Below are 26,840 nucleotides of genomic sequence, written 5' to 3'. Positions count from 1 at the left end.
GGAAACATAAATACATCTAACATCCACATTTAACCCTCTCCCAGTCGTTCCCATTTTATTGTATTTTGGTGGGAACAAGAACTAGTTATTAAAGTTGGAAGAAGCACATATCTATGCATTTGTGAAGAACCATGGGTGATGTACAAAGTTATGTGCCCTGGTCCTTTTCTAATAATGCTTAATACTTTGTTTTCTTTGACAGCCAAATTAACATCAAGTTATGTTTTCTTGGCAATATCTATCTTAATTCCAGGATCTTACTCAAAGTCCTTTAGATTTCTATGTTACGTGTCATTTGTTATTTTTAGTGAGTGGTCACTAGATCTTGTAAGGACCTTCTTGTAGATCTTGTGAGAAGGCTTCTGTTATCCTGGATAACAAAGTACCATCAAAAACCTTTGTTGCTTCACTGCCCAGCGCCTGTTACCAAAAGGCTGCATTGAACAGCATGCACCCTGAACAAATCTCTGCAGATCTCCACTGGTAGCTGCCAGTCACTGTGTAGTCAATAACCTACTATTTTATTGAGCCAATTTTTTAATTCATGCAGGGACACTCCCTTTTACCCTGTGGCTGATTGTTTCTTTAAACATTAAAATTTCCACAATCCAAATAACTATATAAAACAGATCCCCTCTGTCTGCAGCCTTGGTGATCCCTTCAAAGATCTTCAGTAGCTTTGTGAGCCAACACCCTTCTTTATAAAGGCCACTTTGACTCTTCCCTTGTCTGTCATACTATCCACATGCCTCCTAGTTCTGCGCTTACGGTTCCCACTAATTTCCTTACTACAGACATCGGTCTTACAGATCAATAATTGGTTCAACTATATCATCTGGTTCTTGACTGAATATCAGTTGCCAATGTGTTACTATTCATTTTATCCATTTGTGCCCTTATCTCTTCTACGAAGGTGCAAAGTGTTGATTTGAGATGGAAAAAGAAATGAAATAAAGAAATCTAGTGTTTTCTGGATTAGGCTTTTTTCATTATTGGCATTTTTTACTAAAGTGAACATGAAAATTTACAACAATATAAATCCATTGTTTAATAATACTGAGTTCTGCTGGAATTGTGTCTTTACATTTAGTACTCCAAATAGCTCTTCTTTGACATGACTAAAAATATTGCTGTTAGAAAGCAGTACACTTGAAAACTCTTAATTGTTTACACAATCCTGCAATTCTTCTGTATGGCAAACTCTCAGTGAACAGGTATTGCAGATTATTGGGTTTTGAAAGAGCAACCAGCTGTACAAATGTCATCCTTTGACACGTCATTTAACATTTAAAGAAAAGTAGAACAACTTGTGTCCTTCATTCCAGTTAGCAAGGCCCACAGATGAGTTAATAAATCATTATGATCAGTCTTGGAGGAGAATATCCATCAGAGGGTACAATACTGTCTGCTGTAACACTCAACAGATTATTGGATGCTTACACAGTCGGAGCTGTTAGATGTCATGTATTTCTTGTCTCTTTACCCCATTTGGATCACTACATGGATGGAAGTCAAGTGGCTGAACACGGGACATGACTTTTGTAGGGACTTTCCAGCAGCTGTTACAACCATGCTTTATGCAGCTGCTGCTGATTATAGTTTTGGCAACCAAAAAGTTAAGATTCATGAACAGCACTTCGCGAAACTGAGTTTAAAAGAAAAAAAAGAATTTAGAAGCTTGAATTCTTTCTGTGTGACTTTTCACTTTGTTCCTTTACAGTTTGTATTTACAGGCTCTTAAGTGCTAGAAATAGCCTCTTAAATTAATAGAAATGTATGCATAATTGTATAATTTCAGAAATTGACATTTAAAAAAAAAACAAGAGGGATAAAATCACAAATCTTTAGCACTGTGCCTGAAACAAAGCAATCAAAGGAAAATTATTCTTCCTTATCTGTGGGAAACATGACTCCAAAATAAATTAAAAAATCTTAAGAACATGTCATATTATGTCCTCTTCTTTTAATTTGCCTTAGCTTTCTCAGAAACTTTAGAAAAAGAGAAGTCTTTACAGGAGGTAAATGTGGGCAAATATTTTATATTGAAGACCACAGGCTCAACAAGTGTTCAGCTGGGATAATTTGATGTATTACTCTACAGAGCAGAGCATTAGCAGACAATGAAAAATAATCTTTCTCCTCACTTTGTCACTTTTGACTTTTTAATATGAACCTTTCATTCATAAACTGGAATATAGTTAGGACAGGTATCAAAGACTGGTCAGAGCTCAACAAAGTTAGACCATATGCATGTGCAAATTTATCAGTCTTGCACAGGTCAAACCCTATAATTTTAAAAATGGGCACTAACGTTTTAGCTGTATTTATTTCTATGTTGGTTTCATTTGTAAAAATCCAGTGGTTATTTTTCACATATTTGTAAAATTTTAATGATACAAACAGTTCTCAGTTTTTGTAAAAGGAAAGATGCACTCGTACTAGTTTGAAATTAAACTGCATGGGATTGTTACTCAAAAATATGTTTGAGAAATAGTAAAGTGAATAATGAAGACCTAATTGGTCTGTACTTGGTGGGCATCCTGATACTAATGATGAGAGGAGAATACAGCTGATGGCAGCTGTTATAGGTGCTTTCTAGATTGGTCACCTGTTATAGAATTCTCACTCTTACTTTAATTAGCACAGGCCTTATTTGTGGTTTTGTTCACAATCATCTCTGTGTTGTGAAATGTGTGCTAAAACATTGAACAATAGCACTGGAGAGTGTTCTACTTCAAAATAGCAACAGAAATCACAGTACTATGGCATGACAGATGTAGAACCCCCATGGGTGTTGAACTGTGTAATTGTTGTAGAAAACAGAGTGATACTGTGACAAAGCAGGTGGTCTCTACAGGAAAGTTAGAGAAATAACTTGGTGGTAATTCTCCATCCTTCCTCCTCTGTGTATTTGAGAGGTATCTCTTCAAGACAGTGAATTAGGAAAAGGAGTTTATAACCTATCACACTATGTGTATGACTTCTCAGAAAAAGCCATTGGGTTTTTCCCCTTACATTTGTTCTATAACTTAGTCTAAAACGAGATTTTAATAAGGTTTTGCTTGAATCTACCCTTTTTCAATATTTGTGTCTGTGTCCTATGTGCTTCTGTCAATATATTTGGGCAGTGGATTGATTGAAATACTTTTCTTATACACTGGAAGTCAAGTAACTTTGCAAAGTGATTTCATTTACTGTTGTCCCTGTAAATAAATGAATGATCCACATGGGAAGTCGTCAGTATATTCTTCTAATGGAAGTGTTCTAGTTAAGAAAAACAAGCTATTTACTGGGTTTTTTTAAGTATAGCAAGTAGTCCTCCTTGAACCTCAGTGGTTGAGGAGTTTGAGAAATTTGCATTGGAAGTGTGTTTCAGTTGTATGACTACCAGAATTTAAAGTTTTTAGTGAACCTGGGGAGAAGAAGAGAGAGGAGCAAAGGTACATACGATGTTTTAAAAAAACTAATCCATTCACTGTTTATTTTTTTATTTGTTTTCATTTTGCCAAGTAAAAAGTCTATATTTATAAATCCAACATGCAAAGAAAGAGACCTTGTTGGAGTTTCAAGCAGAAGCTGCTGCTGTAAGTGGGAGAGGTCTTTACAGGAATTTAAGGAATGATGTAGAAAGTATCCCTAGTCTGCCAAATTTAGGATGGCTGTGGAACTGAGTTTGAAGTAGAAGCCTTTAAATGCAGCTTGAGTCTTATGTATGTGAAGGGTTTACTAAAAAAATCTTTGCTGAATGAAAGATTACAGTATCCCACTGCGAGTTTGGCTCCTAGCTAAAATGTCATAGGAAAAGCTGGTGACCCTCATTCTTTTTGTAGTACATTTTTCACCTAAAATATGTGTGCAACATCAGGTATAAAGTAGAGGAACTACATAGCTGTATTAAATTTCCACTTGGGCAGCCTCCACTGAGTTCCTTTTCCATCAGACCCCATAAGGACTGAATATGGCACTATCCCAACTGTTGCATTATGGGCTGTGCAGGAATACTCAGCATTCACAAGAACATCTCCAAGTTTGTTTCCTGCAGTGTTGATGGTCATTATTTTATGCTTTGAGTGATTTTTAACAAATATAAGTGATTAAGAGGGAGGATTATTTTCATGTATGTATTGATTTGTTTGCTTTTAACCTTCCATTTGAATATTCTCTGTACACATGCTCAGCTGGCAACCGAGTGTGTAAATGACAAATGCAATAATATTTATGCTTTCTGTACGGATTATGAATGTTGAATGATAACTGATTTTTTGACCAAATACTATTTCCAATATATTCCAAAGCATAACACATTCCTGACTTTGTCTGACAAACCAATAGTTAAATCCATGTCCCACTGTATTTTTATTAATTTTGCAGTCATATTTATGGTATGTCATTTGACATTTCAGAATGAAGCAGATGCAGTGTGTTTTGTTGTCTGTGGCATGAAAATCTCAAGATTAATGTTTTTGGAGGAAAAGTCCATAATACATTTGACTTGTGCAGTGATTGCCAATATAAAAAATGTGACAAAGCACAATGAGTATTTCCATTTGCATTCAAAAGATTATGAAGGATAAAGTAAAAGGAAGAAAAGTACCATAGTACTAAAATTATTCAAATGAAGGTTATTTTTCAGTATTTCAGTTGCTTTTAAAAAATCTCTTATAATGGAAAATAATTCAGGTGCAATTAGGAAGATACAAATATGAGAAAGCAAGAAAAGTTAAAAGTTTATATGGTTAGAGTGTTAGGTTTGTTTACACCTTTTTAATACCTATACCTTTTTTCCTGTAGCTGCATTTTTATTGCTTGTCTGTTACCAAGTATATGCCATGCCTTTTTGTAACAGTGGTGGTGGGTGGGGGGGTTGTTTCATTGTTTTTGTATATTTTAAATCGACATTCTTTCTAAATAGGCTGAAGATGGGGGGCGGAGTGGGAAAAAGAGAACTCAGGAAGCAATAAATTAGCTATTCTTGTAGAGGCCAGGCTGGGTAGTGGCAGGAAGAGCACAGCCCTTGCGGTGAGGCCGGAGGATGAGTATCTTCCCTCTGGTGGTACAGAGAAGAGGGCATCAGCTCTGTTCCAGCCCACCTGAGATGGGGAAGTTGATGGAGGCTGTGGAAGCTGTGATAGTGGGCAGCCACCTGTGCACATCCTTAGCCGATCTAATATTTGCTTAGCATTTCACTTGTAGGAGCTACAAGATGTTTTTTCTCCATTTTTCGTGGAGGGAACTCTTTTTGCTCTTAGAAATTACGCATTTTAATTTTCATTCCCTCAGAGAGTATTTTTCAGGCTTTAAATATTTGTTGTCATGTCCTCAAACTCCATTATGCTGCCTTACATATATTTCTGGAATCTCTTGCTCCCTTACCATCTGTGTTTCCTAGGTGTCCTGTACCCTTTTAATTTCATGAGTAAATTCAGTTTCAGTCAAGTTTTCAATTTTTTAAGCTTTGGCAGTGCCTTTGATTCTTAAGCCAGCACCTCTCAGGCAGTGGCAGGGAAAAAAGGCTTCCTATTCCAGATGTTCATGTTGTGATTCTAATCAGAATTCACAATTCAGCGAGACAGAAGTAGCAGAATTTCCCCAATCACAGTACAATGATAAAAACAAAACAAAGCAGGCAGCTGCCTTTTAATACAGATGAGCAACCAATACATTCCACTTTTAATTTCAAGCACTGTGTGAGACTTCTTTTTCCTTACCTGCCAAAGTGCTTTGGTACATTCTTTCATCTTGCTAACAGTATTTTCACTTTTTTTCAAGATTTTGAATGTTATTATCATGCCTGTTTGTGCTGGAGTGGCGGTCTACCTAATTTGTATTTGATTGTATCTGTGCAATTTAACAATCAAGACAAGATCTGAGTTGGAAAAGACGACAGCCAGAAAGAGGGAATGGTCCTAATATTTTACCAGGTTCAAGAAAGTCCTATGACTGATGTTGGGAAAAGCACAGATATTCAGCTAACATTACATGCTGCTCATTTGTCCTTCAGTACGCTTCCTCTCTAAATCCCACTGCTGAATTTAGCTTTTTAAAATCTGTATATTTACTGGCAGTTGTCCTAGGCTACTAATTCTGGAAGAGTTCCCTCCCTGGGCTTTTCTGCTCTATATTTTTAATTTATATAGTTTCCAGAAGAAATCACTAATTTTACTACAATGAGCTCAGCTGAAATGTGAAAGATTGTTTTTTCATTTGGACTCTCACTCATTTAATGAGCACTAGGAAAACCTTTTGAGCTAAATAGTTATTCTTAATATGTTGTTTAAATATTGAAAAGACCTTGAAAGAAGTAAAAAAACTCAGCGGTAAGACTGGTTTCATGTCATGGAGACTGATAAAAATGTTGAGCCTCGTCGTTTTTACTTTACTGTGCGGGTCATGAGACACTGGGTGCCCCATCCCTGGAAGTGTTCCTGGCCAGGTTGGATGGGGGTTTGAGCAACCTGGGCTAGTGGAAGGTTCCCTGGCCATGGCAGGGGGAGTGGAACTAGGTGATGTATAAGGTCCCTTCCAACCCAAACCATTCTATGATTCTGTGATTTTGGAAACTGATCAAATGGAGACTCATATTTTTTGTTGGTTTCATTTTGTTCCAAGGAAAGGCTTTTGTGCTAAACATAGTTCATGTGAATGAGCAGAAGTACTAAAAAGGACAGTTAAGAGAGACTTGCAATTAAGAAGTTCCTTTTACCTAACTAGGAGAGCAGGGCCTGAAGTTGCTGTAGGTAGAAGCAGACAGGATTGTGATTCTGCACATCAAGACTGCAGAACTACTAGCCATCTTCAGAAGAAGCAGGAGTGTATATACATGTGCATGTGTGTGTGTGTGTATACCTACATACATAGGTATATAAAGTTGGCATCAAAGGCCCAAATTGCTTTCACACTTCATATTTCTGACCACAGTTGAGGTAGAGAAAAGAGAGAATCCCTGTGGTGAAGTCTGACTAGAGAAAGAGGTGAAATAGGAGGAGTTGGTTAGATGGCACATTTGCAGAGGAATAGTTGACACTGCTTTGTTCATGAGAATTGTAGCCCTTTACCTTTTGATTGGTGTTGAAAATGGAGAAGACAGGAGAAGGAAAAAATGGGAGTGCACTGAAAAGTGGCAGCTTGCGGGCTGCCATGTTGTGAGCACTAAGCTAATTTTTGCAGTAGTCATAACCTAGGTGGGCATTCAGGTGGGATTTGAAGGAAAAATAAGGCTGTAGCTGTTGGGGTTTAAGCCAGATAACAAATTCTTTCATCTAAAGATTTTTCTTTTAATATAGGAAATAATAACAAACAGTAAAATTCAATATACTCTGAACCAGTAAAATAGTGAAGAAAATTCACCATGCTTGATCTGTGAGTAGCCAAAGGAACACTTGAGCCCCATTAAGACGTAGCCTTTAGCATTAGCCCTTTTGGGGAGATCTGTGACAAAAGGAAGACTGGGTTCAGAAAGCAGTTCTTCATTTTGATGACTAAATCCACACCACTGAGAAATATTTTTACAGGTTTCATCCTGCTCTAGTGAAAAGCTTTTGTGCCAAAGAATTCAATTTCATTTCTTATTGAAGGCGTATTTAATTTTATAAATACAGGTAGGTCTGAAGTATCACTTCTACATTTATGAGATGAGATGGATTTCTATTAATTAGTTTAAATGCAAAGCTGCTCTATAAAAGATAAGTCTTTCTAATTATTGTGTTGCCTATGGGATAAAAATTCGTCCAGTAAAGAGCAAAGTATATCTTAGGCAAGGCATGTGCTAATTCCTTCTTTACAAATTATCTTCTTTATTATTCTTCCTGTAAAATATTATTATCTTGATTTTACATCTCTGTTCTTTAGGTGTTATGTCTATGTGGCTTAAATGGTGAGGTCATATTTTAAAGTTTGTTGTAGCTTATAAAGATTTAGCACTGTCCCTATGGAAGATAGATAATACAGAAAAGAGAAATCAGTTTCAAGACAGAAGGAATAATGCTTGAAAATAAGGATGGAACATACCCAGTCAGCTTTTTAATAAATGAGTTACAGAAGTAGGAGGAATATTACTGTTTTTTCCTAAGCTAAACCACCAGAAGAGAGACCTTTTTTGTAAAGAGTAAGTCATGCTTCTAAAACAGTTTTACCATTGCCTTTAACTAACAAATGCATGTAAGGCTTTATACATGTATAGATTGGGCATAGCCTATTTTAAAACATGAAAACTGGTGGTCGTCAAAGCCACTGACAAACAGATGACTTGCTTTTAAGCAGTACAGGCTTGTTTTAAGAAAATGCAAGTATTTGTTTAAATATTTGGGTTTAAATATAGGAATATAGAACCCAAAGGGAAATCGGGGTCACATGCAGTGCTCTGGAATAGCTGGCAGGCATATTCTTCAAACCATTTATTAACTTATCAGGCACCACATAAAAAGTCAGATCTTTTGCCTTTCTAGCTTCTATTAGGAGGGAGTTCCAAAATCTTTTTCAGTCAATGTGGAAAATGAGAGTCTTCTAATTTCCAGGCTACATTTATTAATCACCTGTTCATATCTGCTTGCACCTTTGAAAGAGAGTTGTAGGTGTGTGTATCCCTCACTTGCTTCTCCTATTTGTTTATTTATAGAAGCAACCATGTATGCATGTTTCTCTGGTTTTGGCAAGTCCCATGTGGTGTGAGGACTGATAGTTCACTAAATCTAAAAATGGACAGATTTACTACTTTTCTTTTTATGTGGAACATTATTTTTCAACTGCAGATGGTTTAGGCCTTTTTTCAGATGAGGAAGAATTGAAAAATTGAAATGCAAGGAAGAAAGCAGACTCTAAACATATCATCCTCAAGTCACTGGAAGTTCTGCACTTAATCAATAGACAGACTGTATTTCTGCTTGAGAAACATCAGGTTTTAACTCATTGTTCGTTTTTGAAAACTCAGACCTATTATCAGCATGCTCTGAAAGGCTTACAGAGAAGTGGTGCTTTTTATTCATTAATGGTTATATTTTTTCCTGTATTGATTTCAAAATTATTTCCAAAGTCTACATGATACAACTGTGTTGTTTATAATATTAAAAATGAAAAGACTTCATTTGAAGTCTTCATTAAAGAGACACAAGAGAAGTATAATGTACTGATTATAATGTAAATTTTAAGTGGGAATAGGACAAGTTACTATGTTGAAAACTGACTTGGCTAAAAAATTAGGGGTTTGTTCTTAGAAATAACATACATTTTCAGATCTCAAAAAGGAAAGGATTCCAACATATTTTTTTGAAATTAAAATATTTCCTTTAACATTAATAACTATTAACTATTTCAAATACCAGGAAAATTATCAATTTGTTGCATTAATTTCTTTCTAACGCACATTACAGGAACTATGATCTGTGTGTATATGTGTATGTGAATGAAAGAATATACATATACATACGTGCATAGAAAAGGAGTATTTTTGAAATCTATGAGTGATGACTTTTGAGTTCATACCTTTTGACGTTTTCCTGCAATACATGTTTTAATGACATGAAAATTTCTTTACTTGCACAAAAATGTATTGTGAACATTGCTAAATACAGTCAAGATTAACTTCTAGGTGACCTTCGAAGAAGAATCACTTTATTATTTGCTTTTGTATTGCAAAAAATTTCCAGTGACTGTGTGTTGTGCTTCAGTGTCGACCTCCAAGGCAGTACACGTCTTTGTTTTTATTGCTGCCATGTTTCTTCAAAGCATTCAGTATTTATTCACATGTGGCATTTCTCTGTTCATTGTTTGAACAAAAATAGCTCAGTTTGATGAGTGTCATATGTAGAGTGGTTATTTCCTTACTAAGTTTAAAACCGAATCTGTTTCTAACAATAGATGCCATTTTCCATAAATGAGATAATTGATGCAGTGTGCACAAACACATTTTCTGAAAATTGTAAGAGGATTTGTACACTTAAAAACAGAAGAAGAAAGTGCAGCTGAAAGTAGCAGTCTGTTCTTTGGTACTGGTGTTGATATTGTTCTTTAGTTAGTATGCATGTATTTTTTTGTCCATGGGTCTAAAACATTTATTCTTTGTATTTAAGACTGTAAAATCAAAACCAGTATTGATTATGACAGGATAATTCTGAATCCTTAATGAATTTTGGAAAGAGCCTGCACTAGTCAGATGTGTGTGGCAAGAGTATTTCTTACAAGAGGGCTGTTGAAATGGGATGTTATTTCAAGTTATCTCATTCAGGACATGATAGAAAATTAAGCTTAAATATACGTCACATGCCAGCTGTTATCAGTGACATGCTGGCCCTTCATGTTTCTCCTGGGAAGCCAACTTTATGTCTGTTGATACTTTACAGACACTAATTCATTCAAGGAGTGTCTAAGCCTAACAGCTGATATACACCATTTAATTCCAGTAATACTGGCAATTTGCATAGATGTATATAGAAAGAAGCTGGTGGGACGGAGGTCTAATTCAACAGAATTTTCTGTTTTTCAAATAACTTTTCTGTATAAAGTCGGAGTTGGTCATCAGTATTCAAGTTGCAGTCATAGGTAAGAATCATAGAGTCATAGAATCACTTAGGTTGGAAAAGACCTTTAAGACCATCAAGTCCAACTGTTAACCCAGGACTCCCAAGTCCACCACTAAGCCATGTACCTAAGTGCCACATCTATGCCCTTTTTAAACACTTCCAGGGGTGCTTAATCCAACCACATCCCTGGGCAGCCTGTTCCAATGCTTGACAACCCTTTCAGTGTAGAAATTTTTCCTAATATCCCCTCTAAACCTCCCCTGGCATAACTTGAGGCCGTTTTCTCTTGTCCTGTTGCTTGTTATCTGGGAAAAGAGACCGACCCCCACCCATCTACAGCCTCCTTTCAGGGAGCTGTAGAGAGCGATAAGGTCCCCCCTGCACCTCTTTCTTCTCCAGCCTAAACAGCCCCAGTTCCCTCAGCTGCTCCTCACAAGACTTGTTCTCCAGCCCCTTCCCCAGCCCCTGCCCGGCTCTGGACACGCTCCAGCCCCTCCTTGTCTGTCTTGCAGTGAGGGGCCCAAAACTGAACCCAGCCCCAGCCTGCAGCTGCGTGGGGCTGGTGTGACCCAGGGGCAGGACCCGGCACTGAGCCGCACTGAGCCTCATACGACCGGCCTGGGCCCATCGGCCCGGCCTGCCCAGACCCTCTGCAGAGCCTGCTGCCCTCAGGCAGATCAACGCTCCCCACTGCTTGGTGTCACCTGCACACTGACCGAGGGTGCGCTCGATCCCCTCATCCAGATCATCAAGTTCTTCTGCATCTGTAAAGCACACTGACCTTTTCCTCCAAAGCTCGACATCACTACAGTTAGCTGCCTCTTCCATCATGAGGTTAAGATCCATCATGAGGATCTTAAGCTATCTGCGTGTGGTCTGAAATTGTCTTCATAGTCACTGGGTAAAGAGAATTTACCACTGCATTTTATTCTGGACAAGTTCAAAGCATGACTTGATTTAAACAATTAGCTATTAGTCCAGTCACATATTTTCACCTCTCTCCTCTCCCTCTCTCAGTAATGATGTGATCATTGTTATGAAACTTCTTACTAACTTAAGGTTTAAGGTTATGTTTTCTTTGTGAAGAGACATCGTTCCCTTGGAACTAGTTCCAATCTTCTGCCCAACAAGTTTGATAACCTTCAGAGTATCCTAAAGCAATCATTTTTTCTCTTTAATTTTACAGGCCTAAAAGGTAGCAAAGCAGTCAGAGTATAGATGGAAATCTCATTTTTCAGGCAAAACTATTATGTGGATTTGTTAAGAGATTATTTATGCAAATGGGAAAAATACATATGTTTAAAGTTACATTATTGTTACAATAGACAGTGCAAAACAAACCTCTATAAACTGTAAATAAAGAGAAAATTGGGACTTAATAAATGTTATGTAGCATCAAATTATTGAAATGCTGGCCCATTTAACCGTAATAGAAGTGGTCATGTTTGTTAACTATGGTATTTCATTCTTGCTGAATATTACAGATTGCTTGGGTTTTTTTTTAACAGGAGCCTTCTAAAATAAATTGAAGACCTTTAGAAATTTTCCAAATAAAATGTCACATTTAGTTGTTGCCAGGAAGCTGATTGACGTATCCATATTGTGAGACTGTGCAAAGCTTCTTAGCGTACCTTTTTGAAATTGTTAACTCTTAATGAAGCAAAAATAAACCTTGTTCTTCCATTTTTAATCTCTGAATGCTATTTTTCTTGGTAATTACTCTCTCAGCTTCTTTACATTCATCTTAGCAACAGCTTTATTCAAATCATATTCTTTGTTCCAGTAGTCTACAGTAATATATTACTATGTTCCTGGTCCTGTGCAACAGCATGTATTCCTAGCAAGGGGTGCATTGTGCAGTTTCAGTGCAGAAACGTGGAAGGAATTTAGGTCTTTAGTGCACTGTATTATCCAGAACTCAAATAGTGTAGAATACCAGCACTACTGCTTAATCCTTGTGCAGTGGTTCAGTGATGATTGGATACTGCTGAAGAGACTAGCTGTTTTCAGGTTTAAGCTGAGTCAGAGCCAGTTCAGCTGCAGTGGCAGCTGGGTGGACCTGGCAAGCAACATTTTTAGGGGTTTTTCCATTTATTGAATCTTCCATGTTTCTGATATGACTCTACAGCTGAAATGAATTTTACTTACGGGACGTAAATAAATTGCCAATTACTGCCGTGGCAATCAGGTGCATTTACAAATTGTTTGACCGTGAAGATTGATGAACAACTTGCTACTCATCAACAATGAATTTCACATTATAAATATCTGAAGGAGTTTTCTGTCATAATATTATAGGGTATTAACTATGTTCATTATTGATATAGTAGCTGCACTTTGATTTAGCATAGTGCTTTTACTACAGTGGAATGTTAGCTGACCGTATATATTCAGAAATAACCTCAGTTTCTGAATCCTCAGCTCACTAAACAAGAAATGTCTTAAAAACAGTATTAAAGTGAGTATTGTAAAACTAACTTCTATTTGAACATAAACCCCAAAAGACCTTAGAAAAACACTTAAAATTCAAAATTCTAAAAATTAAACTCAAAATCTCAATATGAAGTCATATAGATACAAAATTAAATACGTGTGACCAGAGAGGAGCAAAGAAGGCTCATCTCCCTGTTGTCTGGCCGGACTGTTAGTACATGAATGACTGGGACAATCATATCCTTAGAAGTGTTCTTGAGAAAGAACTCGCTGGGGACCAGACCATAACCACGCATGTTGTGCAATGTTTGTTGCTCTTGTATCAATGGTGTGTTGAGGTACTAAGATGTAGACTTTGGAGGTTTGTGTTTATGAGAAAGTACTAAAAGGTCAGTCACAGGGTTTTTTTTTATGTTAGTGAAGACTCATTTTCTCCACTTTCAGTTTCTGATTGATAGAAAATGATGACTCTCTGTCCTTGTCTGGATGAGGTGCTAAAAGTACACAACACTATTTCATGCAGTTGACAACATAATTGGGAAGAGAAAAAAACAGACGAAGAGTGAAAAAGAAACTGCAAGATGCCAGAAATCACATACAAACAGGACAGAATGAAACTGATTATTTTATAACCAAGCAGTAAACTGGAGAAGGAATAAATGGTTTTAATTTGCATTATATGTGTCATATGCTTTTCTATGAACAATTTGAAGCTGAATACCGAGTATCACAATTTTAATTATTTGGTGTTTTATCCTCTTCAGATGAACTGGGGTCTTAGCTAGGTATTTCCTGAAAACGTGAAAAAAAAAGTCATTAAGTCATGGAATACCTTACGTACTTCCTAGTGTTATTTCATAAAATCGTAAGAAGTCATAATTGTTTTGTTCACCAAACTCAGGCGAGAGAGCTCTTAACAAAATGTAACAAAATGTAAATATTTTTTTTTTGCCTCTTCTGTTCCATATTGTTGGAAAAGCCTTCAAAATAATCCCTGTAAAACGCATTTCCAAGGCCCAGGGCAAAGCCTGAGCCTATGGTTTATCATGCATCGTTATAAAGTAATGGATCAGGGTCTCTCACTGCTCAAAACGGGCCAGCACTCCTCCGTGTTGTGATGGTCTCTGTCTTCGTCCATCTCTACCGTGGCTTTTCACATTTTTTTCTGTGGAGAACCTGAATCCACCGTGTCCCTTCTGCCACATTCTTTCATGCAGGGGGTGGAGGAGTGTGGGACAGGCCTCATAGCATGATTCTTCCCAAAAGCTAAATTTGTTGACTTCAGAAGAATTAGTGGCCAAATGGTATATGCCAGGTACCCTTTACTGTTGCCAGTTTTGGAAGGAGATGAAGGAGCTTAGCACTTTCTAAGACTATGAACCTGCATGAGGAAAGCTTCAGGGCTATTGTCAAAGGAATTTCTGCTCCTGGTAGCAGGGAAAAAAAAGCAGTATGTCATATAGCAGCCACAGAATCATACTATGAAGAACAGTATGTAGAAGAATGTTAACAATGTTTTAATACAATCGTAATGATGAATTTCCTTCCCAGTGTGACACACTCTTTATCCTTTTATTTATTTTTATGCTTTTGTGCACAACCTGTCTTTTCCTTTTTGGAAAGTGACCATGGAAATATGTTTCACTATGGTGTTTCTGGCAATGGGCAGAAGGCATGGCAATTTTACTGTATATTTTCATATATCTACAGATGCAGCAGCTTGAGAAACAAGTTATAGATGCTGATCGTCAAGCGGAGAGAGCTTTTCAGCAGGTATACATATAAATTGAAAAATACCTCCCTTAGATATGTGCATGTTACTGTAATGAAGGGAAATTCAGAAAAAGGTCTGTTTTTCCTAAGTATTGCTCAAAAGTGAGAAGACAGTTTCTTTTTACATCTGCTGATTTGTCTTACCAGAGATGTTCTAACACCTTTCTCTGCTCGCTATCCAGTTCTGTTCAGTAAAGTCAAAGCTAACAGCACAAATAAAAAATAGATACATATAATGAGCTTCTTTGTTGATGCATCGTGAGTCTTGAATATATGATGCACCTGGAAACAAAAGGGAGAGGAGATGGTGACCTATTTTAGTAAATCTGCAAGAAGATAAAATGAGGCTCTCCAATACAGTCTCTAAATAGGATTGGTTTATGTTGTTAGTTTTTGTAGAAGTTATATATCATCTAAAGAATGAGATCGTGGCTAAGTATTTAACCAAAGTTGCCTTTTGATTCCAAATGGCACATACAGCTACTTGCAAACATTTTATGAACATATCTCTGGTATTCCTTAAAAATTCTTCATATCTTACTGTGAGACAGATAGAAACTGAAAATTGTAAGATAAAAATGTTCATGTACTAATTTGGAGTTAGAAAACATTCCTGACTACAAGCCAAGTACTTTTAAGCCATTTTTCAGAATGCTTCTGAGAATCTGTTGGGGTTTTTTACACTGTGCAATTGTTTATTAAAACGTTTATTTAGCCTAACAACAGCTCCCTATACATAAATTGCATTCTTCCCTTATTGGCATTTCAGCTTGTGTGTTACAGGCCTAGAAGCCTCACGGATACTAACAAAATCTGTACAAGGTCTTTCAGTGTTTTGCCAGTCCTATTGGTATTAGATGCATAGGGAGACATAACAAACTGTGGAACTTCTTCTCAAATAGGCTTCAGAATTTTACAGGGTTATCTTGAATCTTAAATGTGGGAGCAATTTTAACAGTCCATTTTGTGATTAAATTACTACCTTTAACTTAGAGTGTTATGTTTCTTAACATCTTATGTGACCTTCCAAATAGGTGCAGGTCATGGAAGAAAAATTAAAAGCAGCTAATGTTCAAACGAGCGAATCAGAAGCCAGGTTGTATAAGAGATGTCAAGATCTGGAAATCCTGGTACAAGATAAAAATGACTTAATACAAAAATTGGAGCAACAACTTGAAGAACAGGTTAGAAATAATGGTGTTATAAAAGATGAGCATCAGTTCAGTTCTTAATTATACAAAAGGAAAATAAAAATTAAGATCAATAGAGAACAGAAAAGTTTAGCACTATTTCTGTTGTTTAGATTAAAGAGGTTCCCATTAGAAGTATGTAATCTAAATAAGGTTTAATCACTTGCAAATTATGCTCTGGCTTTCTTTGAAAGGCATCTGACTTCTAATAAGGGAAAGGTGTTCTTCCTTTTCACTGTGTCCTCTGAAGAGTTTTCATTTTTCGTGGAGGAAAGAGGAACAGCAGCCTCTGTGAAGGGTCTATTCATAATTTTTTTTAAAAAACACCATGTATTGCCCAAGAGACTGAATTACTTAAAGCAGTATTAGGATTTGTGTCTGAAAGATACTAGGCAGGCAGACTATAACGCTCAGTGAAAAATACACTTATGTCAATTTTTTTTCCAGAAGCAAATAAGACTGCAAGAAGCGAAAATCATAGAAGAAAAAGCAGCTAAAATAAAAGAATGGGTGACAGTCAAGCTCCGTGAGGTATAACTCTTGCTACGATACTTACGAAGAAAATCGAGTGGTGTGACTGGATATCCCTTAGGCTTTTTGGCTGTTAAAGGGCTTTGTGCCATAGTAAAAAAAATGCTTCCCAGTGTCATTGATGTGTATAGTTATTTGCTTGAAAGAGAAAAAATGAAACCAGCACAGAGGGCTGAGTATCCATATCACTTAAATTCTGATGTTTAATTTGGTCAGCTAATATATCAGGGTTGTTTTTATGGAGAAAGGGCCCAGAACTGCTCTCTGGAAGGTCTGCTTGTCTCCACTAAGATTAGCTGGCAAACAGCTTGCTCAACCAGATGCCTGAAGTGTGAATAATCCCCAGAAAGCTGACCAAGTCTGCTGGGGCCTGGCACAAAAAAGGACTTGATCATTTTTATTTTCCAGTGCCCACAGTACTCTTAGTCGTGAATAGCTTCAGAGGCACCAACTCTGTTCTCAAAAGAGACCAGGTGTCTCCATTATTTCTCTGCTGTGGTGAGATAACCATGTCTTTGCCCTGCCTAAAGGTGCCAGTTTCTGGTGTGCAGCTGTGCTTTCTCCTCCTTGTGTGTATAGAATTTAAAGTTACCTGTAAAAAAAAAACACTCTGTTGTGGTTAACTGGAAATTATACTCACTCCAGTTGAAAAATAATTAAATTATTATTTTTAAAATGGGAAACTAGAAGTAACATTTACCATTAGTCTGTGAGCGAGTGTTTGAAATCAATTAATAAAAATGCAATTAAGTTTAGCTAAAATTATCTTGAAAAACTTGGGACAAAATCAAATATGACTCAACTTATTTACTTAGTTTGAAACATAGAGATTCTCAAGCTAGTTTCACAGAGGTCGTTAGGTGTCACCCAGTGGGAAGCTGAGTTGCTGGCTCTCCTGCGTGTGATGTGGGAGAGTCGGATTCCAGCGTTCTCTTTGCCTGATTTGGAGCAGGAGTTTGAACCAACATCTTTCACCTCCTGGTAGTGGGCTACAGCAATGGGTTGTTGAGTATTTTTCTTCCTGTAGAAGGTCTTCTGCTCTCTGTAAAGTTTTTAGGTACCTGTTTTTTTAACTTTTGCTGTGGGATGGTAAGAGGCATTAGCACCATCACTCCCTCCAATTCCTCTGCTTGCTTTTGGGTTTGCCAGGTGGCACAGAAGTTTGTAATTCTGCCCTCTGCTTTTATTAAAAATCCCAATGCAGATTTCTTTTTTCTCTAATAGTAAGGCTTTTTAGAGCAGTCTTGGGTTTGCTTGGTTGGAGGAATGGTTTTAACAGAAGCTGAGCAAATAATCATTGCAAGGAATTTTGTTCTTCAGAATAAACAAATGCCTAGACTTGGCATTAAGAGAAGTAGCAGAGAGAAGCTTACCGTTTGAACTAGCTTTATCTTTAGATAGGCAGAAGTTCTGAGAAAATCTAAATGATGTAACGATTTTAAAAATTATTTCACCAGTGAATGAGATTACATTTATATGCTTTTAGTTAGAGGTGGAAAATCAGAACCTTCGCTTGATCAACCAAAAGCAAACCAAAGAGATGAAAACGGTACAGTCTAAACTGCAAGGTAAAGTACAGATCTTTTAAGTTAAAACTTCTATATATATGGCATACTTCTTTCTGTTCCCTATGAATTTGTGCATCCACATAATTGAAATACTCTGTTAAATCACAAAGATTTCAGTTAGTATGAATTGACATCAGAGTGACTGTGCATAAGGTGTTAGGCAAGCAATAATTAAATTTTTATTTAAAAGACGCACAGACAAACCACAGCTGTTTTTTGTTGGGTGAATGGTTATCTCTGTTATTTAAGAGTTCTGCAAGTAGTAAGATTTGACTGGATTTATGTCAGATCTTTGCCTTCACTTCTTTATAGAATAGGTGGTCCTAGCACTGTTAAGGAATAGATGAGTGTCAGTCTGCACCTGCTTCTTCTAGCAAATGGTCAGCTGGGAATCAGAATTCTGATAAGATTTTTTTAATTAATACATTGACTACAATAATCCAAAATGTCAATTCAGCCACAGTACCGCCAAGTTCCTCTCCAAGTAGAGATAGTTAATTTAAAATTCATAAAATGTAAATATGGGAAAGAGGAATATTCCTTCTAAAGAGCATTATTTTGCATTAATCAAAGTTGCATTTTACTTGCCACCGTGTGCCTGCTCATCAACTTTCTTAAGTCTTTCTGAAGGTTCCCACAACCCTCTCCATACATAGTTGACCTGACAATGTACTATCGTCTGAAGTTAGTATGCTACCTTGCCCTCATTTCTTGATAATCTCTCTCATGTATATATATACTTACACAGACATTTAGAAATGTGTATATATCTGTATGTACACATGTAATACGCATAATATGTGAAAAATATAAATAGCTTTTAAACTAAGATGTACCTCTCTGTTAATGAGGGAACTGCATTGTTTGTTTCTTTGCTGGTTTTTGATCAGTAGCAATTCGATATACTTTGGCACTTAACAGCTTTAGTCATCCTATTCTGAGAGATCTATTCAAAGGCTTTTTGAGACACTTAAGCATTTGTCAGCTGGTTTTCAACACACATTTACTGATATGCTTAAAAATATTAAGAAATTTATTACTATTTGCAGTGTCCATGCTGGTAACAGGCTAAAAATTATGATCATGCGGTACTGTTAAAACAGTTTACAGGTATGGATAAGGGCCTCTTCTTCCTTGATTTGCCACAGAATTTCTTATAAACAGGGATGAACAGCATTGTTTCGTATCAGTTTCTGGCAGAATAGCTGTCCCTAAGGACAGATGTCATTTTCTGGAAGCACTTAATCATTTTATGCTTTCGTCTTCTCTTGAAGTCCTCCATATATACCCTTCTAAGCCTGGTAACTTCTTTATGTTTGCTGTAGCACCTATTACAGATTCTCTTAATATTTTTATCTGAAGGGAAGTCCACTACATATTTTAATACTATTGTTCTACAGTCTTTCCTATTATATATCCTAGACCAATCCATAAGATTTTGCTTCAGCCACAGCAGAATAAAATCTGGTATTTCCACTAGGTTTTCATTCTGTCTTAAGTACATGTTTTGTATCTTACTGCTGTTAAATTGTTAAAAGAGATTACAGGTTTTGTTTCTGTACTAAAAAAAATAATAATCAATCTTTAAGAACCAGAAGTGTAGCTCTGGGTTTATTTTGATATGGGGAGATACCAGATAGATTTTTACTCCTATAATAATTTTTTAATTGTCTTTTTGCTAGATTTTAGTTGTCTTAAAAAACAAGTTTACACTGCAGAGGGAGAGAGAGAGAGATACTAGAGACCAGTAGGGTAATGTGCTGTATCTTTTTAACACAGTATTTCTGAATTACTGTTCTTCAGAAGCTACGGGTAAGAAGTCTGCTACTTCAACACAAAAGCCTGGGGAGTGTCAGCGACTAAGCAGTTTGACTTTCGGATGCTTTTCAAATCGAGCAAGAAGTCCTCAACCATCTCCTAAGTTTGAAGAAATAAGCAAGTCTTCATCTAAAGTGTCAGACTACACTGAAGGCAAAAACATGCCAGGTACTTAGTCACCAGTATTGCCATTTTATTCTGACACAGATTGAAAACTAAGATCGGCAACTATGTCAGTGTATCCGAACCAGCTGTTTTCGAAGTACATAGCAGGACTCTCTCCCTCTGTAATGCTCGTCTCTGTTACTAGGAGGAAAACCTGTTGAGCAGTAGTCTCCATAATACCGCTAATACACTGTCTGGCAGCATGCAGCGGCTGATGGGTGCTTTGGCTGCAAAGGAAACAATTTGTTGTGGCCCAGGTTTGCTCCACAGTAGCATAAAGAGCTTATGGCTGCCAGTCCCTCAGGGAAGGCTGTTATGTTTTTATGCCTGTGTAGTCTTACCTGAGTCCAGTTTCTGTGTTTTATCTATGCTATCACTGGTATCCCAGTGTTACTTTTATGCCTAACTCAACAAGATCAACTCAGTAACCTTTCATTAGTATGATCAGGGTCAGAAAAAACAGAAGAGAGTCTTAGGCATGTTTTCACATCTTTTCCTATCTGAAGAAGGAGAATGCTCCTTGATCAGGTCATTGATCAAGCCTTGAAGTCTTGTAGTGCCAGCAGATTGGCCTGGCATGCTGTTAGGCTCTTATAAGCATAAGCAAGTCCATTGCAGTTTGCTACTTCCCTTAAGCAATGAAAAGCTCAGGAAGGAGACTTGCTCTGGTCCTTCGTTTGAGTCCCACAGTACTGTTCATGACCTTAGCGTTTTCACCACAGTTAGTCATGGTACCCAAAATTGCAAGTTGAGGTCTGTAGAAAATCAGAAACTGAAATAGGTCCTATTAATATTTTGTATATTTGTATTACACCAAGTTCATTATAAAGGTGGGTATGTATTATTATTTCTGTTCTTATAGATGAGGGAATTGAAATGAGAATCCTTTTTCAAGGGAAAGGATAAGAAACAGACCCTTAGGCTTGCCTAGACAGAAGCAGATCAACTTTTGTGATATCATTACATGGAGTAAATTAAAATCTTTGGCTTATCCAATCCACTTCATACAGCTATTAAACATCAACTTTACCAAGTGTCTGTGTAGAAAAGCCCTAGTTCTTGGATCTGTTTTTACTTGAGGGGAGCACATAGGCATCACTGACACACTGCGACCTATAGTGCTCTTTTGCAAAACCAGGTAAAAGGGAACAGCAGAAGCGAAGTTGTTTTTAATACAGCATTTCCTAGGCATTTTCCATGAGCCTGTCTTGTATATCTTAAGCATTCACCACTAGGAATACAATAATAGCTTACAGAAGAAATTTCTGTGTATAAACACTGTAGAAATTCTCAGAATATTTAATTTGTTAATGTAAATACTTTCTGATGATCTGTTATTTAACTTTAATTTTCCTTAGATTTAATAAAGCAGCTAAATTTATATGCCCTCTTACATCTTTGGGATTTTTGGTGGTTTGTTTGTTTGTCTTCGTACATATGTGGTTTACTTTCAGATATGGCTCCACTCTGCTTTTCTTTACATTTACTGCCATTTTTAGTTGGGCTAAAACTTGGAGTGATGTCTGTTACCATTGTTTGGCAAACATCATTGCAACTTCAGTTGCATTCATAAATTACAGTATTTTTCTTAAGTTTTATTATTTACAACAGTGAAAAACTTAAATGTGCTTACACATTTGCAGACATGATGACAAAATCCTTTAGCAGTCAGGTTTGCTAAAGTAATACTGTCATGTTCATTGTATTTCTCCTCTAGAGAAGGATATCCTGGAAACTACCTTTGCAGTTCCTGCACACCAGACCAGTAAAGGTCAGAAGTCATTGCAACAAAGTTCCTCTGGATCAGAGCAGAACAAAAATGTGCGAACTAGCTGTTCATCCAAAGATATAGACAGCGACATGTCAAAGAACTCCTGCACTACCGGGAGTGACTGGAGCTCAGACGAGGATGGAGGAGACACTAAAGGACTGAAATCCAGGTGTGCATCGACTCTTTCAAGCCACACATCTGAAGAGAATGCAAGGTACGGTAGAGTGGGAAGTGAAATGTATTTGACAGCATCTGATGACAGTAGTTCTTTATTTGAAGAAGAGACTTTTGGTGTTCAGAGGGCTCAGCACAAGAAGTTATACTCCTGGCAGCAAGGGTCCCAAAGAAAAGGTCAGAACAATCCAGGTGGAAAGTGCAACTCTGACTTCACAAGTAAAAAGAAAGACCAAGACAGTTCTTCAGATGAACTGAATAAGAAATTTCAGTCTCAGAGGCTAGATTATTCATCCTCATCCAGTGAGGCAAATACCCCAAGTCCAATTTTAACACCTGCTCTGACACCCAAACATCAAATTCTAGCAACTTCTGCTGGTTCCCAATGCACAACACAATCAGATTCTCCCTCAAATTTGCCACCGCCAAAGCTACGGACTCCTAATGTGTTTAATATAAATTCAGCGTTAGCAAAGAAACATCTAAGCCAGCCCCAGCTGAGTTCTGACAGAATGTTTGGTAAAAATAGAAATGCCATAAGCATGATACGTCCGTGGAGACCTCAGGAAACAGACATTGATCTGGTGGATGGAGAAGATACAGATATCTTAGAGAAAATGGAGATTGGCTGTGATGAAGGAGTGTTTACCTATGACTGCACTGAAGCACAAAATGCTGAAGCCCAAGAACCCTGTGATATGACAAAGAAGGGTGCTAGCAACAAACCTCCAACCCCTCCATTACATCGATTTCCGTCTTGGGTAATTATAGATATTTTTCTGTTTGGTGAAACTAACTCATTTTCATGCCTCTCTTCTATGATATTTGTTGCCTCTACCTTTCTTATTTTCTGTTTGATGACAGGGTGTTACTTTAATTGGAACTAAGACAGCACACTCCGAAGCAAGTTTGATTTGAAGCAGAGTATTTCTGCCACTTAAAAACATTGTCACTACTTTTGTAGATAAGACCAATATTTTTCATGTCACATCTAAGTTACATATATCCTTTTGAGTGTATCAAAGGAGGTAATGCTTGTGAAAATGCATTTTTTTATTTATCTTAACACCAACAGAGCTTAAGAGGGCTAGTGTCAATGCCTTTGCTATAATCATCGTACCGCTCACAGTCTAGGCAATGAAGTCAATAGAAGACAACTACAGATTACAGAAGTTATTGATCACATTTCCAAGTAAAATTTTAAACCCATCAACCAGGGAACTAAAATAGATATTAATATGTCTTACACAAAATCCAAAATTAACTGTGTCAAGACTGATTCTTCAGTTCCAAAGTCACAAGATTTATTAATGATTCAGAGATGAATAATGCATTAATGTAACACCTTCTCTCTGTATGTATTTTAGTGCATATTTTTTCACTATAGATTTTCTTATGGTGGCCTTTTAACAGAAAACAGTTAAAAAGTTGCCTCCTAATGGCATTTCTCGGTTCTTAACATACAGTCTTCCATTAAAAAATACCTTCTTTGGCCCCTGATAATAGCTTTTAAAAATATTGCCTACAGGGCAAGCATTGTGTGAAAAAAGGGTTCAGACTGGTCATGGATATGATGGGTATGGCATATAAAACAAGGATGCATTTTTCAGCTGCTATTGATGATGCCATTTTATAAACCATTTTATCATATTGTTCCACTAACACAAAGACTAGGAGGCTATGGGGAGATAAACTGAAATTGCTGTGTTTTAATTATCTACCATCAAATCCATTCTGCTTGTATAGGAAAGCAGAATTTATGCCGTAGCCAAATCTGGTTTAAGGATGTCTGAAGCTTTCACCACGGACTCTCTTAACAAAAGTAAGTGCTTTAGCTGTTCATTGTTTCATCCACAAAAATTATATTCTTACGGTGATCTGTGAGCAAGGACGAAATGTCCCTGTTCCTCTCAGATATACTTATGAAGATTCAGTTACCTGCTATTTAAAACCTAGAAGATCATTGGTTATCTTTCCATTGTCTTCTGTTACATTGCTTTATGACTTTGTGCTGAATTTGTACTTTATTCACTCCAGTTTTCTTTGCAATTCATTTTGAAGATTCTATACCAAGTACCAAGGTAGATTATACATCCAATTTAGAAAGTGGTAGTGGTCATGACTACAATTTATTTATACTCCTTAAAACCATTGTAAATTTCAAAAAGCTATAAATCTCACATCCAAAACAGTTCTGGAGTTATTTTTTTATAGCAGCTATACAATGAAACAAATTATGTTTGAATTTGGTTAATTGAGGCATAATTAGGAAGGTCATTTATAAAATATGTTGCTTTTTTAGGTGCTGTTTCACTAACTTCATACTCCGTATCCGGATTATATACATCTCTGATATATAAGAACATGACCACTCCTGTCTACACCACTTTGAAAGGGGTAACTGTATTACTGGTTAAAGGAAATTTTTAAACACCCTTAGGCTTCACATCCAGGAACATACTGTTGCACATTTGATGCTACCATGCCAAATATGTCCTAAGATGATGTTTAGAGATCATAGAACCCCAGAAGTAATGGAAATGTCAAATAGCTGGAAAAAAATTATTGCTGCTTATAAAATGTTAGTATCCTAGGTCAGTTCTTCTTAGGTTCCTTGCTGATTTTTTCCAAAGGCTTGTTAATTATTAAACAGATCCACATGGTGTTCAGTGCCATAATTAAAAGTGTGTGTATATGCAGAAATGTTTTTGTGTTAGTGGCAAAGCTGTTCATAGTCAGATAGCCAGCAGGAACTAAACACAATGTTGTTTGTCTTCTGGCAGCCTTTTGCGATTTGGAAAGACCTATGCCTTGAGCTAGCTCAGGTTTCTGTTTTAAAGTGTGGGCATGGTTGAGTATACAGAGGGCAGAAGGAATCCAGTTTTATGTTAATATTTGTGTGCCAAAACTCACAACCCAAGCAAGAACAGCTTTGAATGTTATGAAGCCAGCAGAGCTCTGCCACAGCATGAAGGAAATGACTGATACCCTTTATGCAAGGTATCAAAGAATGTGTTAATTTCTGCAGAAAGCAACTCAAATAAGCAACAGCCCATTTATAGATGAGTTGTCAGGATCTGAGGAAGAAGACAGCTCTTGCTCCAGCTCAAGGACTTCTGAGTCTGATTCTCGAAGCAGAAGTGGTCCGGGTAGTCCTCGGGCTATGAAACGAGGTAGGCAAAAACCCTAAGAACAAGTAACTTCTGGGAAGTTTGGACAGCTACGCAGTTTACACGATCTTCTTAGAAATGGATTTCTTCCTTAAACAGCACGGACATCTTAATCTAGGCTTTTATGTTAGCTACCAAAGCCTAGATCTATTATTCAAGCAGGAGAAAGGACTGTTACACATGGCTTTCTTTTTATTGCTGTTATTATAGATGTCTTTTTAAGGCATTCATCTAGTAGCTGGCTGTTGTCAGGAGGGAAAAGTGACTTGTGCATTTAAAGCAAGAAGCTCCAATCTATCTGTACTCTGTCATGCCAAGGACTTCCTATGACCTTTAACTGTAGGTATGTAAAAAGTAGAAAAAAGTAATTGTCATAAGAAAAAAAAAACCCACATATATTCAAGTTTATAAAACACAGTAGCAGGTGCATGTGATTAGAAAGCAGGTGGAAAAGTTCCCTCAAGAGAGTATTTGATTCTGTCATGTCATGGAGTAAAGGACATCATTCAGTTTTACAGTGATTGTCTCAAGGTCCTGTGCAAAGATTTAATTAAAACACTTGAACATAGTAATGTTCTGTCTTTTGTGGAAGACAAATCTCACAGCTGTAGGCAATTGTGTGTCTTCCATCTGCAGAATGAAAATAATATGCTTCTTAACACTAAAAGTTACAATGTTTCCTTATGGAGTCACAGTATCAGTATTACATCCCTGTGAGTATTTCTTCACTGGGTAAACCAAGGGAGACTAAAATCTAAGATCCCATTGAGGCCAAGGGTTAAGATCCTTCATTATACATTGCTTTAGAAAAGCAAAATAGCATTATTTAGTACTCTTTGTTATGTATGTTAAAATCCCAGTTAGCAGAAGCTCCACTCAGTCACCCTTGAGCAGCTGGATAGAGCCATAGTTTTCCAGTGCCAGCCCCACATGGCTTTGTGTCCTGTTGCGAGTGATGTACAGTTGCTACATTAGTGTGGAAAGGACCCATAGTTCCTGCTTCCCAGCAGCTGCATTTTGCTGAGCAAAAACCAGTGCAATGGCTGCAGACAAATCTCATGTTACATGCTTGCACAACAGGAAAGGTAAATTAGCTAATTTAGTAGCTGGTTTCACCTACGATTTATATCCATGTCTGTAAAATGGAACCATTCCTTTTGTTTGTGCTTTCTTCTCATAAAGTAGTCCTTGCATTGTTTTATGAATGGAAACCTTTCTTAACCACAAAACACATATGTACGTATCTTTGTTGAGATCATGTTGTTTAAAAATCTGGGCAGTCACAAATTTCCCTAGGTGCACAATTAGCTTGCGGCATTATTTGTTATTCAGGGTCCTACACGAGAAGAGAAAAACCCACTCTGAAAGCCCAGGTGGGTTACCAAAGCAATAAATGAGAAAAGCTTTTTTTTCAAAATAAAATTGGGAAATGAGTTTGGAAATTAATGAAACAAAGGAAATAAGGCATCTTTCTTTCAATCTTTTCAAACCTTTCAGAGTAGAACACCAGTCCTTACAGAAGGATGTGTTCACATATTTGAAAATAATTATTTCTGTGATGAATAAGGGAGGAGTTTGAATTTTAATTGATGATTCACTACAGTTGAATACAGGGTACATTTTTTTGGTGAGGGGGATTAAAGCTAATAAACACTAAAAAAAATCCTGAATCTGGAATTCAGATTTTTAGAAAACCTCAGTATAAAAATTCATACTAATTGCAAAATACAGAC

General features: G+C 36.9%; 1 protein-coding gene across 4 annotated transcripts in view; it reads left to right on the top strand.

Moving 5' to 3' along the window:
- The window catches only part of PLEKHH2 (pleckstrin homology, MyTH4 and FERM domain containing H2), a 57,043-nt gene that overhangs the window by 5,689 nt on the left and 24,514 nt on the right, over positions 1-26,840 (top strand). For all 4 annotated transcript variants that reach the window (XM_055725871.1, XM_055725872.1, XM_005436299.4 and 1 more), the window contains 9 exons: positions 14,658-14,720; positions 15,755-15,904; positions 16,358-16,441; positions 17,928-18,009; positions 19,813-19,995; positions 21,710-22,698; positions 23,684-23,759; positions 24,240-24,334; positions 24,966-25,110. In XM_055725871.1, coding sequence (XP_055581846.1) covers positions 14,658-14,720; positions 15,755-15,904; positions 16,358-16,441; positions 17,928-18,009; positions 19,813-19,995; positions 21,710-22,698; positions 23,684-23,759; positions 24,240-24,334; positions 24,966-25,110 — 1,867 coding nt within the window. The remainder of the gene's footprint in view (positions 1-14,657; positions 14,721-15,754; positions 15,905-16,357; positions 16,442-17,927; positions 18,010-19,812; positions 19,996-21,709; positions 22,699-23,683; positions 23,760-24,239; positions 24,335-24,965; positions 25,111-26,840) is intronic.

The sequence above is a fragment of the Falco cherrug genome, chromosome 13 (genome assembly GCF_023634085.1).
Source record: "Falco cherrug isolate bFalChe1 chromosome 13, bFalChe1.pri, whole genome shotgun sequence".
NCBI lineage: Eukaryota > Metazoa > Chordata > Aves > Falconiformes > Falconidae > Falco > Falco cherrug.
The sequence above is the reverse complement of the archived record's forward strand: the minus strand, read 5'-3'. Positions and strand labels throughout refer to the sequence as shown.